At 31.3% G+C, this 18,409-nt stretch overlaps 1 protein-coding gene across 1 annotated transcript; it reads right to left on the bottom strand.

Annotated features, from left to right (window-relative positions):
- Positions 1 to 1,457: 1,457 nt before the first annotated feature.
- LOC126745510 (tubulin monoglycylase TTLL3-like) lies at positions 1,458 to 18,402 on the bottom strand. Its single transcript, XM_050453378.1, has 15 exons — positions 18,270 to 18,402; positions 18,077 to 18,202; positions 17,301 to 17,725; positions 15,660 to 15,902; positions 15,474 to 15,600; positions 15,360 to 15,419; positions 14,941 to 15,065; positions 11,578 to 11,722; positions 11,334 to 11,523; positions 8,653 to 8,868; positions 8,510 to 8,600; positions 8,287 to 8,446; positions 5,658 to 5,922; positions 2,332 to 2,629; positions 1,458 to 2,219 (listed from the first exon to the last, which is right to left on the bottom strand). The coding sequence occupies exons 1-15, from the start codon at positions 18,282 to 18,284 to the stop codon at positions 1,931 to 1,933; spliced, it is 2,775 nt and encodes a 924-aa protein (XP_050309335.1). The 5' UTR covers positions 18,285 to 18,402; the 3' UTR covers positions 1,458 to 1,930.
- Between the last annotated feature and the right edge of the window lie 7 nt (positions 18,403 to 18,409).

The raw sequence follows: 18,409 nt of genomic DNA, 5'->3' as shown, positions 1-18,409 counted from the left end.
TTGACAATCCCTAAAATCGCAAACTAACTAACTCTCTTCCTACTGGAGGAATTCTCTCTACAGGACTTACCTCCAATCAGAACCATAAAGTATTTTAAACCCTTGCAGCTGATATCGGTTGTCATGTCGAATAACTTTCATAGTTATTAAACAGTAGGAAGTGATCAGAAGTTAGAATATTTCGTAATTTCCCAATATGTTTGTGCACAATACTTACTAAAGAATTTTAAATTCTTCATAGATAACAAACTCTTCTTTGTTTTCCAGATCTCCAGATACTAAATTCCTCTTTGTTTTCTGTATATGTTTATGTGTAGAATCAGGATCAAGATTTCACGTCATTTCATACCAACCTGTATTTAATAAGTAACAAATAAATTAATATAAAAGACGTCTTAACTAAGCATTATCTGGTACGCCTGTATCTTAACTTCTTTTATATCCATAGAGGGTTAAAGGAATAATTCGTCCTCTAATATAATTTCACAGTAACAAAATATATCACACCCTCGGGTATTAAAAATGGCATTTTCCCTACGTCTGACATATTGGCTTTAAACAAGATTAAAAGAAATAAAATGACTTATGTACTTTAGCAAGTAAATCGTTCAACTGCCTACTTTTAACTGCCAAATTTATGTTCTTTGTTAATTATTAAGCCACGTTTGTTCAATTATTATACATACACTGCCCTAAAATGATATAATTGCTTGATGTATTAATGTTAAATAAAAAGCGTAGTTCTTTGATACATTTTTTTTTATTTCACCCCTTACTTTTAGGAACTGAAAGTACCAACATTAATCAGTGCTGAAAAAAGTATAGAATACAACAAGTTTTATTTTAACATAAACGCGTCAAACGTTTCAACATATATGGGCCAGTTTTTTTTTAAGTAAATGGCCTAGTTTTTCGCCATTTACTTAAAAACTATGCAATATTCAAGAAAAATCCATAAGACTTTCTTAAAGAGACTTCGATTCCCTATAATTTGATATGCATTACAACTAGAAACAAAGCAAATAATATTTCCTTGTAAAAGAACTAGGGGTACGTATTGCCTCAGTTTTTCCTCATTTACTCAAAAACTATGCATTCTCAGAAGAAAACTCATAAGACACTTTTTTAGGGAATTGAGTTTTTATTCTTTTGATATGCATTACTATTTTCAATACTTTTTTATACTTAAGAAACAAGGCAAATTACATCTTTATGCAAAAAAAAACTAGGGGTATCAATTAGTTCAGTTATTCTAAGTTTTCTCAAAAACCATGCAATTTTTAAGAAAACCCCATAAGTTTTTCTTAAAGAGAATTCGATTCCCCGTAATTTGATATGCATTACAACTAGGAACAAAACGAATAATATTTCCTTGCAAAAGAACTAGGGGTACGTATTGGTTTAGTTTTTTCCCATTTACTCAAAAACTATGCATTTTTAAAGAAAGACTCTTGAGACACTTTTTAAAAAGAATTTATTTTCCTTTCATTTGATATATATTACAACTCTCAATACTTAAGGCAAATGACATATTTATTCAAAAAAACTAGACGTACCTACTAGCTCAGTTTTTGTTAAAAACTGCCCAAATTTTAAGAAAAACCCATAAGACTTTCTTGAAAGGAATTCAATTACCTGTAATTTCATATGCATTTTAACTAGAAACAAAGCAAATATAGTTTTTTGGCAAAAGAACTAGGGGTACGTATTGGTTCAGTTTTTTTTCCAATTACTCAAAAACTATGCATTTTTGGAAAAAAACTCTTAAGACTCTTTTTGAAGAGAATTTAACTTTAAAAAGACCCATGATGCATCAGTGCAGCTGTAAAGCGTAAATAAATTCTGAGGTACTGACATGAGTTCACATAATGGGTTTCTGAACCCTCACTTGGAAATCTTAGTTGTACCTCCAAAAGGTTCTCTATTAAAACTATTTTTTAACATTTTTAAAATGATCAACGACTTTAACCAAACTCGTCAACACGTTTTTCTTCTGGCGAAGTTCTTTGATATCATGCAGAACTTTTACCACTCTCCTGGTTTCATCTTCGGTCAAAGTGTCTTGACTACCCCCATTTGATATTTCACACGATAAATGATCGGATCCTGCATCCGAAATGGTCGAGTTTTCATAAAGAGACACCAGTTCGGTCGGTTTTGGCACCCCCAACTCGAACACTTCCGATTTAGCCTCTACTGACTTTTCCCTTCTTGATCTCCTACAAAATAACTCGTCATCAAAGATTAATGATAATGGTTCAGTTGGTTTTAAACTTGAGATACTCGTCCCAAAAGCCTTTTGGTGGCCTATGGCAATGCAGAACTACGAACCTTTTCAATTTTTCACGTTTAACTAGGTCCAGCAGGTTTTTTAACGCGTCCCTCATCGACTCCCTCGTTTGTATCAAGAACTTTCCTGGATCTGGAGTCTCGAATTTTTCAGGTGGTTTTGGGGGTGTTTGCAGTAGGGTCGGGTCTTTTTCCAGGTCACAAAAATAGTTTTCTGGCAATGGTTTCCCGGTTACTTGGAATTTCTGCTTGAATTTAGGACTAGCAGGCATTTGTTCTAAGTAGATTAATTCGAAGTTCCCAGTTGAAGCTTTCGGGTTTCGATCGTAGTCTATCACAACTAAAAAATCAAAATAATGTAAGCAATAGATGCATTTGGAGGTGATAAAGTTAGGAGTTTATCTGGTTTTAAGTGAAAAAGTCCAGGGGTTCAGTTTTTCCCAGTTTTCTCAAAAACTATGCAATTTTCAAGAAACACCCATAAGAGTGTCTTGAAGAGAATTCGATTCCCTGTAATTTGATATGCATTACAACTAGGAACAAGGAAAATAAAAAAATTTTGCAAAAGAACTAGGGGTACGTATTGGTTCAGTTTTTTCAAAAACTATGCAATTTTCAAAAAAATCTTATAAGACTTTCTTGAATGAAATTTAATTTCCTGTAATTTGATATACATTTTAACTAGGAATAAAGCAAATATAATTTTTTTGCAAAAGAACTAGGGGTAGGTATTGCTGTAGTTTTTAGCCATTTACTCAAAAACTATGCAATTTTCGAGAAAATCCCATAAGACTTTCTTGAATGGAATTCAATTTCCTGTAATTTGATATGCATTACAACTAGGAACAAAGTAAATAATATTTTTTTGCATAAGAACTAGGGGTACGTATTGGTTCAGTTTTTCCTCATTTACTTAAAAACTATGCATTTCATAAAAAAACTCTTAAGACACTTTTTAAGGGAAATTTATTTTCCTTTCATTTGATATATATGACAGCTCTCAATACTCTTTTATATCTAAGAAACAAGGCAAATTACATCTTTATGCAAAAAAAACTAGGAATACCAATTGGCTCAGTTATTCCCAGTTTTCTCAAAAACTATCAAATTTTCAAAAAAATCCCATAAGACTTTCTTGAAAAGAATTCAATTTCCTGTAATTTAATAATCATTTCAACTAGGAACAAAGCAAATAATATTTTTTGCAAAATAACTAGGGGTACGTATTGGTTCAGTGTTTCCCCAATTACTCAAAAACTATGCATTTTTAGAAAAAAACTCTAAAGACACTTTTTGAAGGGAATTTAATTTTAAAAAGAGATGTACTTGTGAAATCTCTTTCATAAGATCTATGATGGATCAGTACAGCTGTAAAGTGTAAATCAATTCTGAGGTACTGAATTGAGTTCACATAATGATCCTGATGAAAAAAAAAACTTAGTTGTGCCTTCTGAATTAGGTCTAAAGAGCCCTTGAGTTTGCCTCATACTTATCTGAATCCAATGAAGAGTTTTCTTGTTGAAAATATCCAAACTTCTTGAAGAAAATTTTGACTGGATCTGATAATCATGAGAATGGATAGGATCAATTATTTCTTCTGGATTTATTTGTGGTTGCATTTCTGCAAGGCATGTGAGTTGTTTTTTTAATAAAAGCCTCACTAATTTATCGTAACAGGCAAGTAAGATAGAAACTCTTAATAATTGTCTTCGAAGAAAATAATTTTAAACTCTTATGGCTTTTTTCACATATTCTGGAAATGTCCTGACTATCGGATAGCAAATGCAGTTAACTGGCCCTCGAAACCACCATAGTTAAAGCCTCTGGACCATGCATACAGTAAATTTCCCATACCAGAGAACCTTAACGCGTTAATTGCCATATGACACACGGATGTGTCACAGAAAATATTTCTTAACAGATCCTGTGACCTCGTAACTCAATTTTGAAGTTGTGTACCGTCCGTGCGCCACGGCATTTACATAATCTTAAGGACGAGTAGAGAAATTACACATGCAAATATTTTAGAGGTAATTTATTTGATATGCATTACTACCCCAATACTTTTTATACTGAAAAAAAGACAAAATGACGCAAATGACGCAATCTTTATGTAAAAGGACTAGTGGTACCTATTGATACGGTTTTTCACAGTTTTTTCAAGAACTATCCAGTTTTCAACAATGACCCATAGGACTTTCTTAAATAGAATTGGATTCCCTGTAATTTGATATACATAACAACTAGGAACAAAGCAAATAATATTTCCTTGTAAAAGAACTAGGGGTACGTATTGGGTCAGTTTTTTGCCATTTACTTAGAAACTATGCATTTTCAGAAAAAAAATCATAAAACGCTTTTTGAAGGGAATCTATTTTCCTTTCATTTGATATGCATTACTACCCTCAATAATTTTTTATACTTAAGAAACAAGACAAATGACATCTCTATACAAAAAAACTAGGGATATTTAAGTTTTGCATCATTTACTCAAAAACTATTCAATTTTTAAGAAAAACACATAGTTTTAATTGAAACTGACATCTGAAGAATCTAAGATTTTCAAATTTTAATTATATATTGGTACTAACTTGACTTGAATTCAAGTAAGAGAAGCAGTACTATTTGAAAAATTATTCTGAAGGTCAGTCTTAGGTGAGCTAGAATTTTCGAAAACAGAGTTCTACTTTGAGCATCTAGTGTTTCTGAGTATATTATTGAAATTTGGATCCACTGGAAGAACAACTTCCTTATTCAAGGTTCACAGAAAAAGAAAGTAAACTAATACCTCCATAATAGTTAAAATAACATATCGAACTATGAATAATGTATTCGCTTGACAATATCATACCTTTAATTGATTATGTTACAATTTTGGAAGACACAGGGATCTACAATTGGACTATTCCTTATTTACACCTTTGTCATTTTTTAAGCCACTTTATATATTCAATCTTATGTTGACGACACTCAGCTGCTGCATTGCTTTGACCCTAATAATCTCACAGAAACTGAAGAATTCCTTAGTAAAGATCTTAAGTCAGTGTCTGATTATTTATCTACTAACACAGAGGTGATCTACGAAGGTACGTTCATGTTTCAGTAAAAATTAAATAGCTTAAGACTTCAAATTTAGTAAAGCTTTTAATAGTCCCATATATCTGAGAGAAAAATTGGTATTTCAAAGATGTTTCACTGTTAGATTACGTTTCTTGAATTTAGGGTGCATTTCAAATTTCTCCTCTACTTTTATTGATATACTAGCTGCTAGAGTTAAATTGGGAAAGTATAACACTAGCCTAGACTAAATCTCGTCATTTTCTTCAACACTATTATTAAACATACAAATAAAAGACAATTTATGATACCTTTGATCACATCTTCAAGCACCTCTGGACACAGTCTAGCGGTAACCGGTGTAGACGCATGTAGAGCCGGATTAGAGTTGATCTCCAGTAGCCAGGGTTCGAAATTTTCGGCCAACATAAAGTCGGCACCGTACAGCTCAAAGCAGCACTTTCTTCGGTCGATTTTGTCCCGATGCGCTATCATGGCACCCGTGATACACTGCTTCATTCCCGGATAGATAACTGTGTCGAAAATCTCTGGGAAGCCGATATCCGATAGGTAGTTCTGAAACGAAGAAGAATGTGAAGTAGGTTTGTTGATATTGGAAGTTGTGCACGCAAGACCTGACTTGGCCAGACCTGTATAGATAGCACTTAAAGGGGCATATTTGGTTATATGCGTCGTTGAGAGAGACAATTTTTTTCTCAATTTGTCTTTTTCTATTAATCTTGCGTAATAAATAAAAAAGTTTGTTCAGATTAAAATAAGAGAACTTCTGTCCTTTTCATATGCACTAACTTTTATTCGGGCCACACTTCGAAGATTACTCTTAGATGGCGCCACGACTAAAAGAATAAACATTTCTACTTTTTGAAAAAGGGAGAATATTACAAATTCCGAGGTTCTAAAAATTATGTGATGAAGAAATAGATTCATTAGGTAATCAGTGAGTGAATATTCATTAATTAAGTTGACTGTGGCGCCATCTAAGAATCACTTAATAGTTATTAATAGAATTATATGCTGTTCTTGAAGCTATTTTATTCCTGGAATAATTGTATATTTTCCAGTTTTTAAACTCGATTACTACACCTGAAATATTTGATGAAGTTCTTCTGTAAAAAGGCATTTGTTCTAAGTATGTTAAGTCGAAGTTCCCAGTTGAAGCGTTCGGATTTCGATCGTAGCCTATCACAACTAAAAAATCAAAATAATGTAACCAATAGATGCATTTGGAGGTGATAAAGTTGAGAGTTTATCTGGCTTTAAGTTGCTATAGTGAAAAAGTCCAGGCGTTCAGTTTTTTCCAATTTTCTTAAAAATTGTGCAATTTTCAAGAAAAATTCATAAGGGTTTCTTAAAGAGAATTCGATTCCCTGTAATTTGATATGCATTTCAACTAGGAAAAAAGAAAATAATATTTTTTTCAAAAGAACTAGGAGTACGTGTTGGTGCAGTTTTTCGCCATTTACTCAAAAACTATGCAATTTTCAAGAAAATTCCATAAGACTTTCTTGAGAAGAATTGAGTTTCCTGTAATTTGATGTGCATTACAACTAGGAAAAAAAACAATATTTTTGCAAAAACATTTTTTTTCATTAAAAAAAACCCTTATTCCCCCTCCCCCACCCACCCCAAACATTTTCCCAGTAAGAAATTCTGTTGAAAAATCACCGTTTTTTATCCATAATATCCAATCTAATAACACTGTTTTTGTATTAAATATTTATTAATATACATATATATAATTATATAAAATTTAAATAAAGAACTTGTGTTGTTAGATATAATATTAATGACGAAACCAGCTCTTATTTATGCGTATTATTTTGGAAAAACGTTGTTTTTTCAAGACAATTTCTTACTGGCAAGTTGTGGGGGTGGGTGGGGGGGTCAGGGTAGGTTAAATAATAAACATGTTTTTTGCAGAAAATAATTGCCTGAAAGAAAACTGCTTTTTAAGAAAATTATAGGTTATAAAAAAATCTATAGTTTTTGCATCTATACTTTTCTCACATAACATTATCCTTGTCTATCTAGAAGCTACTCTAGGCAATTGAGGTAAGTTTTACTGTATTTCGAGCTCCTGGAATAATGTTTCAATTTTTCTATCTACTTAAGTTTTAAAGGTTTCCTAGGATGTTTTTCATTTGTTTTAAGTTCCTGGAATAACTGTTGTTTTCTTTCAAGTAATTAGTGTACATCACTCTTGATCTGTTCCATCTATTCTATCTATACGTTCCAGATAATAGTGGACTCCAAGGACATTTTTTTGGAATTTCACCTGGAATTCTCTAGAGATATTCCAGTTTATTGGGTTGCTACTGGATTGTCTAAGTCTACAATTAGGGTCCTTATAGATCCATTTTACTTGCATAAAGTTCGTGCCTATACCCTATTATATGCACATCTAATCTCTTTTATTATTATTTTTTATATTTACTTGTCTCATTCCTATTTTTTTAAATTACCACTCATAAGCAAATACCTCATTAATCATGCAATAGTAATGGTGCAACATGTTCTTATGCTCACCATACATTTTTACAGTGCAGTTTAGTTTTCATGCTCTTCAGTTCCACAGTACTTGAACCTTTCAAGCTTTTTCTTGATGTTCTATATTGTCATTTACAACTAGTTTTCTATAGATCAAACTCCATCTGGATATTAGTGTCTATACGTAAATGTAATTTGCTATAGTAGCCTCTTGATAGAAGGAAGACGAAGCTATTATAGGCGAACCAAACCTGCTCACACCTTTTAGTTCTAACAAAAGTCCTCGTTTTTCTCTTTTTAACTTTTATGGTATTTGGGACATTGCCAGACATGTATACCTATAGTCTGTTCACAACTAACTGACAGTATAACCAATTTGTTTTGCTTCTTATTGCTTGTAAATGGACTATATTTAATCTCCAACACTCTTACCTTAAATTGTTTTGAATCCCACATTCCGTAAGAAGGAAGCAACGGATCCCTCGTGTTTTTTTGCATATACTTCGCTTGCACCGAGTTGTTTGTCAAATGTATCGACTCGTGCAGTTTCCTTAGGTTGTACGTTTGGGAACTGAATCTCAAGTAGCACACCCTACAATTACCATTTAAATATTTATAATTATTATAACTGGGTAATTTTTAAAGTGCGACATACTTATACAACCAAATTGTCAGTGGGTAAGAACTGCTTACTAAGAACCACTGTCTGATATCGAACTTTGTGTCGTGGATCAAAAAAGGACGCTCTAAAAATTGTCACTTGTTTAAGTCAGTTTTTAGGAATAAATCAATTCATACCGATGTATTTTTGAATGACGTATCGCCTATTCGGGTTCTTCCTCACAACTTCCAAAATGTACTGAAGGGTTCGGCAGATGTGTATCCCTATGCCCCTGCTGCTATTCGTCGGTTTCAAGATCCAGATGTTCATGTACCCGTCCATATCTAGCCAAGGCATGTACTCCCTCAATTGATTGAGTAGATAGTTTGATTTACGTACCATATCCTTAGTTTCTTTAACAAACAAATATTGAGTTTTGAGTTTATAAATAAGCAATAAGAATAAATCACTAGACACAACAAGTTCTTTTTCAATATTCTCTAATTACTCATTAAATTGTATATTTCTTTTTAAATAATAATAACTTTAATCAATCAATCAATTACATATTAATTTACAGTTATTATGTGCTGATGATATAATATGAATACAAGGGACATATTATGTCTGTGTGTATGCACATTCAGCTCATCAATAATTAGTTTATAATGAACTTGAACCTAAGACTAATAATTCCTGCTTAAATTATATTATCAAATTAAGAAATATTAAATTGACTAAATACTAGCTTGGTATAATTTAATAGAAGTTAATGGCACCTTTGATGAAATTTATGTTATTTTTTAATATACATAAATAACATTTTAAGCTAATTTTTCTTACTTATTTGTAGAGTCAGAAGATTTCAGAAGCCAATACTTAATTAGTGCAAAATTTTAATGGATAGGACGCACGTTTTCTATTTTGATGAATCTCCTATTATTTCCCGATTTCCTGGGATACCCTATGCATTTATGGAAAATTATATAATAAGTAATAATCGAGTCCAAGGTATGAGGAGTAACATATTAAAATTGCAACACTGTATAGTGGTTCTAAATATTTAATTTTTGTAAAGTGGTTCTACGTTGATCGTTTTTCTTGGTGGTAATTTTATCCCAATTTCCATGGACACCCTATATATTTACCAAAAAGTATGCTCGGTATTTCATATTTTGTTCGCATTTAAAGATTTTATTTAAATTAATTTTGCAAAATTTCTTTTTTTTAAGAGTCCAAAATATGGGAATTTTAGATAACTGGAGCAATAATTTTACTTCTACTGCTCAGATTTGAATAATTTTTATTTTAAAGGATTCTCTGGATTATTTTCAAGCTTCCATTGAAACAATCCCGAAGCTCCATACAATGAAACCTTTTTTATTCAAGTTTTGGTAAATCAAATCCAAAAAAGGCAGGTTCAGGTAATTAGGGTTATAATTTCACTTTTACTGCTCAGATCTACTTTATTTTTATTTTAGAAGCTTCTCTGGATTATTCCTAAGTTTTCATTGAAAAAATGACTTGTTTATCTAAGTTTTTGTCAATCAAGTCCAAAAAAAATGCAGGTTCAGGTAATTGGAGCTTTAATTCCACTTCTGCTGCTCAAATCTACTTCATTTTTATTTTAAGAGCTTCTCTGGATTATTTCTAAGTTTCCATTGAAAAAATCCTAAAAATCCATTGAACGGAACCTTTTTTATTCAAGTTTTTGTAAATCAAGTCCAGGTAACTAGGGCCATAATTCCACTTCTACTACTCTGGATTCTCTGGATTATTCACAAGCTGTCGTTGAAAAAATCCCGAAAATCTATGCAATGGAACCTTTTTTATCTAAGTTTTTGTAAATCAAGTCCAAAAAAATGCAGGTTCAGGTAATTGGAACTATAATTCCACTTGTACTGCTCAGATCTGCTTTATTTTTGTTTTAGAAGATGAAATAAAAGAATAGAAGAGAAATGAATATTATATGGTGTTTAATGAATTATCTTTCATCATTTTTAAGAAAATTATTAATTTGAATTAAATCGATAGATCCTTGACATTCTGAGGATTTCAATTGCTTTTACTTAATAGCAATTTTTCTTACTTATTTATAAAAGAGTCAACTTGTGCAATTTGTTTTAGCATCCAGTGATCTAAATAAGCACAAAACAAAACTGTAATATAAAGGGCGTTTTTTTAGAGGCGGAGAACTTTCATTTGGCAACACTGTTTTTTATGGCAGCCGACCTGACAGTTCTGGGATATTTTTAGATTAGTTTGGTTAACCCCTATAAACTGTTTATCATGAACAGACTCACGCTGGAGCAACGTTTCCAAATTATTCAAATTTGTTTTGAAAGACATGGTTCTATTCGAGAAACACATCGGGCATTACGTGAGTTTTATGGTGCTCATAATCGTCCTTCAGAGAGATTAATTCGAGAAACTGTTGATCGTTTTCGCAATACTTTTAGTCTAGTCGACAATACGCATCCCGTAAGACGCCGTACAGTGCGCACGTAACAAGCGATAGCTGCTGTGCAGCATAGTGTTGATTATGATCCAAATGTATCAATTCGTCGTCGTTCTCAACAAGTCACAAACTTATGTCCATCCACTTTATGGAAAATTTTGCGCAAAGATCTCGGATTGCGAGCATATAAAATTCAACTTGTCCAGGAGTTGAAACCCCAGGATCATCTTTTGCGCCGTACATTAGCTGAATGGGTGGAAGGAAAGATTGCTGTTAATCCACGATTTCATATGAAAATTTTGTTCACTTTTGGTTAAATGCAAATATAAAAGCAAATTCGTTTATAATTTTAATAATTTCAATTTAAAGTTCTCGACCTCTAAAAAAAAACACCCTTTATATACAAAATTAAATTATTACCTTGCAAGCAATCTAAGTCCTTATCAGCCAGTTTAAAGTGATTGCCCACATGCACGATTTTATAAAACTGATCGAGAAACTCGTTCCATTCTACTTCCATTGCATCGCGTATTTCTTCATCTATATCTTGATGTGTCTGTTGTTTTATGAACTTGTAGCATTCAGCTACGGCAAAGTGGAATGCCTTCATCTAGAATTTTAGCATTATACTAAAAAGTAATATTAGTATATTGAAAACACTTACTGGAATTTTTCCTGTATCACTTATAATCTTACACTCCCCAGTGATGTTGTTCTTTATCACCCATTTAAGCAACGATACTGCCGCAGTTAGTCCGAAATCTCTTAGGAAAAATTTGGTGTCGCCTCCTTTGGTTAGGACAAAGCATCTAATAATTAAATAAGATGACCACTATTATATTCAAATTAATTTATTTGTATTTGTATGCCTTATCGCTATTATAACAGTCACATTTTTTTGATAAGCAATTTTTAAAGCAACGTCAAATTATACACTAATTAGTGTAAAGGATTTAGGGCACATTTTAAAAATGACTTTCTGTAATCCAAATAGTAAAGCATCTATAGACTACTGACTTTCAAAAGTCTATATGAGTGATGTTTTTCATTTGTGTGTTTAATACTGGAAAAAATTAGACAACGCATTCATGGAACTCCATGTTCATCAAACCTTTTTTTAATGTGCCCCTAATTATTGGATATTCTATTATTATAACTAAAAATTTAATAATTGGATACTTAATTTAATTAGGAAATTTCTTTACTGTAGTTTCTGTGTTTTTTACTCAAATTTATACCTGGACTGGACTAGACCTGGAATTTCAAAAGAATATCATATTTAAAGACAATAAACCGCTGTGCTGCCAAAATGGGTCCTTGAGGGACTCTATTAATAAGAATCTCTTATATGAATATTAACAGCACACAATGAAATACCTTCATAGATTATACTATATCCATAAAGGATTTTTTTATTCAAATATACCATATATTCATTTTTATATGTACACCAATCGAGGGATTTCAGAAGCCAATACTTAATTAGTGCATAATTTTAATGGATACGAGGCACATTTTCTATTTTGAATCTCCTATTAATCTTTGAAATAAATATTATTAAGTAGGTGTTTAAGGAATTATTTGTCATCATTTTCAAGGAAAAAATTTATTTCAATTAAATCAGATTAAAAAAAATAGATTTCAAGTGCTTTTACTAAATCAGTGCATAACTTTAATGCATATAGCACACACTTTCAATTTTGTTTCTACTATTTTGAATCTTATTAATTAAAATTATTTTTACGACTCGTTTCGGTATATTTCGGGCATCTTCAGGAAAAAATTAATTTGAATAAAATAATGATAATTCTTTGATAATTTTGGGATTTTAAATAATTTTACTTAATGAATGCATAACTTTAATGCATGTGAGGCACGTTTTCGATTTTTTTTTTATTATAATTTTCTTATTGGATGATAGTTATTAAATAAGCATTTAAGAAATTATTTTTGTCACGGGTTTCGGATTATATTTGATCATTTTGAGAGAAAAAAACTCAAATGCTTTTCCTTAATTAGTGCATAACTTTAATGCCTATGATGCACATTTTATATTTTTTTCTATTTTAAATTTTCTATTAATCTTTGATGTTTATTATTAAATAAATATATATATAAAAATTATTTTTTTTTAATCATATTTAGGGACAATATGAATTTTTTAATAAAATCGAGAGTCCCTCAATAATCCTAGAAGTTTAAATGTCTTTACTTAATTAGTGCATAACTTTAATGTCTCTAATAAACATTTTCTATTTTGAATCTGTCATTAATCTTTGATATTAATTATTAAATAAGTGTTTAGGAAATAATTTTTTTCCACGCATTTCGGATGTTTTGAACACTTTCAGGAAAAAAAATAATTTGAATAAATACGCCAGTTTTTTGAGAATCCTAGGATATCAAGTGCTTTTACTTAATTAGTGCATAACTTTAATGGATCTGATGCACATTTTTGTATTTTGAATCTTCCATTAATCTCAGAGATGAATATTATTAAATAAGCATTTAAAAAATAATTTTTACGACGCGTTTCGGATTATAGTTTATCATCTTCAAGAAAAAAATTAATTTAAATAAAATCGATAGTTCCTTAAGAATCCTGGGATATCAAGTGCTTTTACTGAATTAGTGCATAACTTTAATGAATCTGATGCACATTTTTGTATTTTTTTGTATTTTGAATCTTCCATTAATCACAAAGATGAATATTACTAAATAAGCGTTTAAAAAATTGTTTTTACGACGCGTTTCGGATTATATTTTAACATCTTCAAGGAAAAATCGATAGTTTTTTAAGAATCCTGGGATATCAAGTGCTTTTACTTAATTAGTGCTTAATAATAATAATTTTAATGGATCTGATTCACATTTTTGTATTTTTTTATATTTTGAATCTCCCATTGATCTCAGAGATGAATATTATTAAATAAGCGTTTAAAAAATAATTTTTACGACGCGTTTCGGATTATATTTTATCATCTTCAAGGAAAAAATTAATTTAAATAAAATCGATGATTTCTTAAGAATCCTGAGATATCAAGTGCTTTTACTTAATTAGTGCACAACTTTAATGGATCCGATGAATATTTTCTATTTTGAATCTGCCATTTATCTTTGATATTAGTTATTAAACAGGCATTTAAGAAATTATTTTTGCCACGCGTTTCAGTATATTTTGATCATCTTCAGGAAACAAAAATAATCTAAATTAAATTGATTTGAGTTCCTTGATAATCCTATGTATTTTTTATTTTTATTTTATTTAAAATCTCCGATTAATATTTGATGAATTTTTTTTTGTCACGGGTTTCGGTATGTTTTAATCATCTTTAGGAAAACAATTAATTTGAATTAAATCCATGGTTCCTCGATAATCCTGGGATTTCAAGTGTTTTTACTTTATTAGTGCATAATTTTAATGGATATGATGCACATTTTTTAATTTTTTTCTATTTTGAATCTCCTATAAATCTTGGACGGGAATTATTAAATAAGCACTTAAAAAATTGTCTTTGCCACGGGTCTCGATATTTTTTGATCATCTTCAGGAAATAAATAATTTTAATAAAATCGATAGATCCAAGTGTATTTCAAGTGCTTTTACTTAATTAATGCATAATTTTAATAGATGTAATAAACATCTTCTATTTTGAATTTTGCACTAATCTTTGATGATAACTATCAAATAAATATATAAAAAAATATATTTGCCTTACGTTTTGGTATGTTTTGATCATCTTCAGGAAAAAAATTATCTCGAATAAAATCGACAATCCTGGGATTTCAAATGCCTTTACTTAATTAGTGCATAACTTTAATGAATCTGATGCACAGTTTCCATTTTAAATCTCCCATCAATACTTGACGTTCACTGATAAATAAGTACTTAAAAAACCTCTTTTATCACGCGTTTCAGAATATATTTAATTATCTTCAGAAAAACAATTAAAGCTTTTTTACGAAATGTAATTAGAGCATCGAACTTACTTCACAAACAGAAGTAAACTAATGATAAACTTAATACCTTGGATGATTTATGCATGCCACACCGGGAATTTGAAGCCAGTGTGCTTCTCTAGCCGCTTGGCACAGTCCTTGTTTACTCGTATAACTAAAAGACTCCCTTCTAAATCGATTGATGAGCGTTAACTGGAAATAAAAGTACAAATTATCGATTGGCACAAGAGCACTTTAACTCATTATTGAAACATGTTGAAGATAAAAGAACTTTCATAGAAGCTGAACCACCGCACTCAAGATGGGAGTTTGCCAGACCTGTATACATTTATATACCAGGGAAAACTAACAGTAAGTCTGAGAGAGTTAGAATATACTTTTCATCTTGTACCTGACTAGCACTTAACCTCAATAAGTCGCTTAAGTAGATTAAAGAGGATTAGCTGAAGAAGGTGATATGCTTCTGGAGATTTGCGATAAATTTACCTTAATATTATCAGGGCATTCTTTAAAAGCATCATAGGTGTGGTCCCAGTAAAGATCTACCTGAAAAATCAACAGTTAAGACTTAGTAAATATAAGTAGAAAGACTCTGCTTACCTGATGATCTTTTAAAAGTTTCGACTTGATGATTTTCTTAACAGACTCGGCTTGCTCTTTATTCCTTAAAAGATCCACTAAATCGGTGACTTCCATAAACTTAAATTGCCGAAAATCGTCGTTCAACCTGAAATTAAATACATGAAACCCCTTTAACAGTAACAAAGAAAGTTGAGCCTCTAGGACCTGTGATTCGGATGGTACTTTTCTATCCATCCGCGTTTTAGGAGAGCCCTTTTTACAGCGGGAAATTGCCCTTTAATGGTGAAAGTTTTCTTCTCCCTAATAGCTCGGTCTACTTCGTCTTTCAAAATCCCTAGGGGATTGTAGATCTCCCTAGGGGGACCTACCGAGTTGGATCTCCTATGTTCGGAGGTAGGTAGGGGTCGCCTCAGGGTCGGACCGTCTGTTGTCTTAGGCCTACCTAATCTAAATAAATATTTAGTAGTAGTAAGTTACTCTTATTTCATTTAAATGAAATATTCATGCGGTTTGTCTGTAGACGGATTTTTAAGGTCAGAAACGAACGAATGGGTCTCAATGCGGTTTATACAACTGAACGATATTCCAAAACCGTTCTAACCAGAAGAACAATAAACTATTGTTATTTCTTTCTAATTTTTCTCAAAAAAATTTGTTAATGGAAATCAAAGGCTCTTAAATAAGAAGAGAAAGAAAAAGACAAAGAAGAATAAGAAAAGAAGTACGTGTTAAAATTAATGAACTACGTGTAATAGAAAAATTAATAATTTCTTCCAGGCACCTAAAAAAGAAGAGGAAGAAGAAGAAGAAAAAAAATATATTAATATCTTCTTCCAGGCAATTGAGAATGACATAAAGAAATGTGGTCTGATTCCAATTTCTTCCAGGTACTTAAATAAGAAGAGAAAGAAGGAGAAAAAGAAGAATAAGAAGTACGTGTTAAAATTAATGAACTACGTGTAAAAGAAAAATCAATAATTACTTCCAGGCAATTGAGGTCATAAAGAAGAATTGTGGTCTGTAGTGACTCAATTGCGTGTAAAAAATTCTGTAATTACTTCCAGGCACCTAAAGAAGAAGAGAAAGAAGGAGAAGAAGAAGAATAAAAAGTACGTGTTAAACTTAATAAACTACGTTGTAAAAGAAAAATCAATAAATTCTTCCAGGCAGTTGAGGTCATAAAGGAGAATGACGTGAAGAACTGTGGTCTGTAGTGATTCAATTGCCTGTAAAAAAATTCAATAATTTCTTTCAGGCAATTAAATAAAAAGAGACAGAAGGAGAAGAAGAAGAATAAGAAGTTCGTGTTAAAATTAATTAACTAACTGTAAAAGAAAAATCAATAATTTCTTCCAGGCAATTGAGGTCATAAAGAAGAATGACATAAAGAACTGTGGTCTGTAGTGACTTAACTGCCTGTAAAAAAATTCAATATTTTCTTCCAGGTAAAGAAATAGGAAGAGACAGAAGGAGAAGAAGAAGAAGTACGTGTTAAAATTCTGCTGTCTGTAAAAAATTCGTTATTTTCCAAATATTTCGAGTTTTGAGCTACGAAAACCAGTGATGTTTCTTTTACGCATGTATTGTTGGATTACCACTAATTGTTATTTTAATTAATAATTTTTTTTAATTCTTTTTCTTAAGAACTTATTTCCATATTTGAATTAAGCCTGTAATTTTTTGATTAATTTTTTAAAGATAAAAAGATTTGCCTATGTTGTTATGTTTGATACGTTCGCGTCTTTACTTCAGTGCCTGAGGAAGCTGGATTTTAAATGGTAAGTAAACTAATAATAATTTAATTCCTACTTCTAATTACCATTAATCTTAAAATTAAAACTGTACCTGGTTATGGTGTCCGTGCTTGGTCCTTTGGCAGCCTTACTTTGAGCATTTAAATACGAATTCTCTTTAGGGAATTTTAAGTTTGTTACTGTAACCTTCTCCTTAGAACTAGAAGGTCTCTTCTTCAAACCCTTGGTAGCCTCGGGCTTCCTGGACGACGTTACAGAATTCGTCGTGTTACTGGTTTTCTTAACTTTGCCCTCGTTATTTTTATTTTGCCTTAATTGGTTCGTTTTCGTCTTCTTTTCCTCCTCCGCTTTCTTCTTCCTCGCTTCTTCCTTTTGTTTATTGATTTCATCTTGTTTCTTGTAAATTTTGTTCAGTTCCACCTCTATATTCGTAAGGGATTCCGATTTCGAGGCACTTTTTACTAAAGAGATGCCGTTCCTTAGGTCCTGGAATACATTTGCCATATCACGTACAACCTAGAAGATTACATCGGTTATAGTCATTTAGTCCAAGGAAAAACTTTATAATGTTCTCAGCACATAGAATGTACAGTAGATTTGTTGAATTGCCTTGAATTTACTCAGTCAATTTTGCTGAATTTTGAATCCATACAAAACTCAATTAATATTTAGGACCTGAAAGTAAACCACCCATAAATAGCGACGTATGTTCCCTTAATAGACCCTGGATCAGTTGGAAACTAACTCTAATATTCTAGTCCCAAAGGCATTCTGGACTGAGTCAACTGTATGCTGATGATTACGATATTCTTTTGGTCTAAATTGAATGATATGAATAGCTGCTATATGGTGTTGAATTGTACTTACCTTCTCAAGTGTGAGATCTTTTATATGCCCCACTGAGTTTGAATGGTTCGAAATCAAACTCTTTATGTCCGGTACTACGTTTTTGACAATTTTCTCGACATGATCTTCGTATCCTTTGTAACTTTTCTAAAATTTAACAAGGAAATTTTATGGTGTAAATTATATATGGAATTTCATTATTGTTGAGGCTTACCGGGCGGTTTGACATCGCGGCCACGTTTTATTTCACTAAAATTTTGATAATTTACATTTTTTAACACGTAGAATTTAGGACATCTTTAAACTCTGACACTGTTATTTAGAAATCTGCGTTCGGAAAATTGAATTTTCTAA

The sequence above is a fragment of the Anthonomus grandis genome, chromosome 16, assembly GCF_022605725.1.
Source record: "Anthonomus grandis grandis chromosome 16, icAntGran1.3, whole genome shotgun sequence".
NCBI lineage: Eukaryota > Metazoa > Arthropoda > Insecta > Coleoptera > Curculionidae > Anthonomus > Anthonomus grandis.
This window is presented reverse-complemented; position numbering and strand designations above follow the sequence as displayed.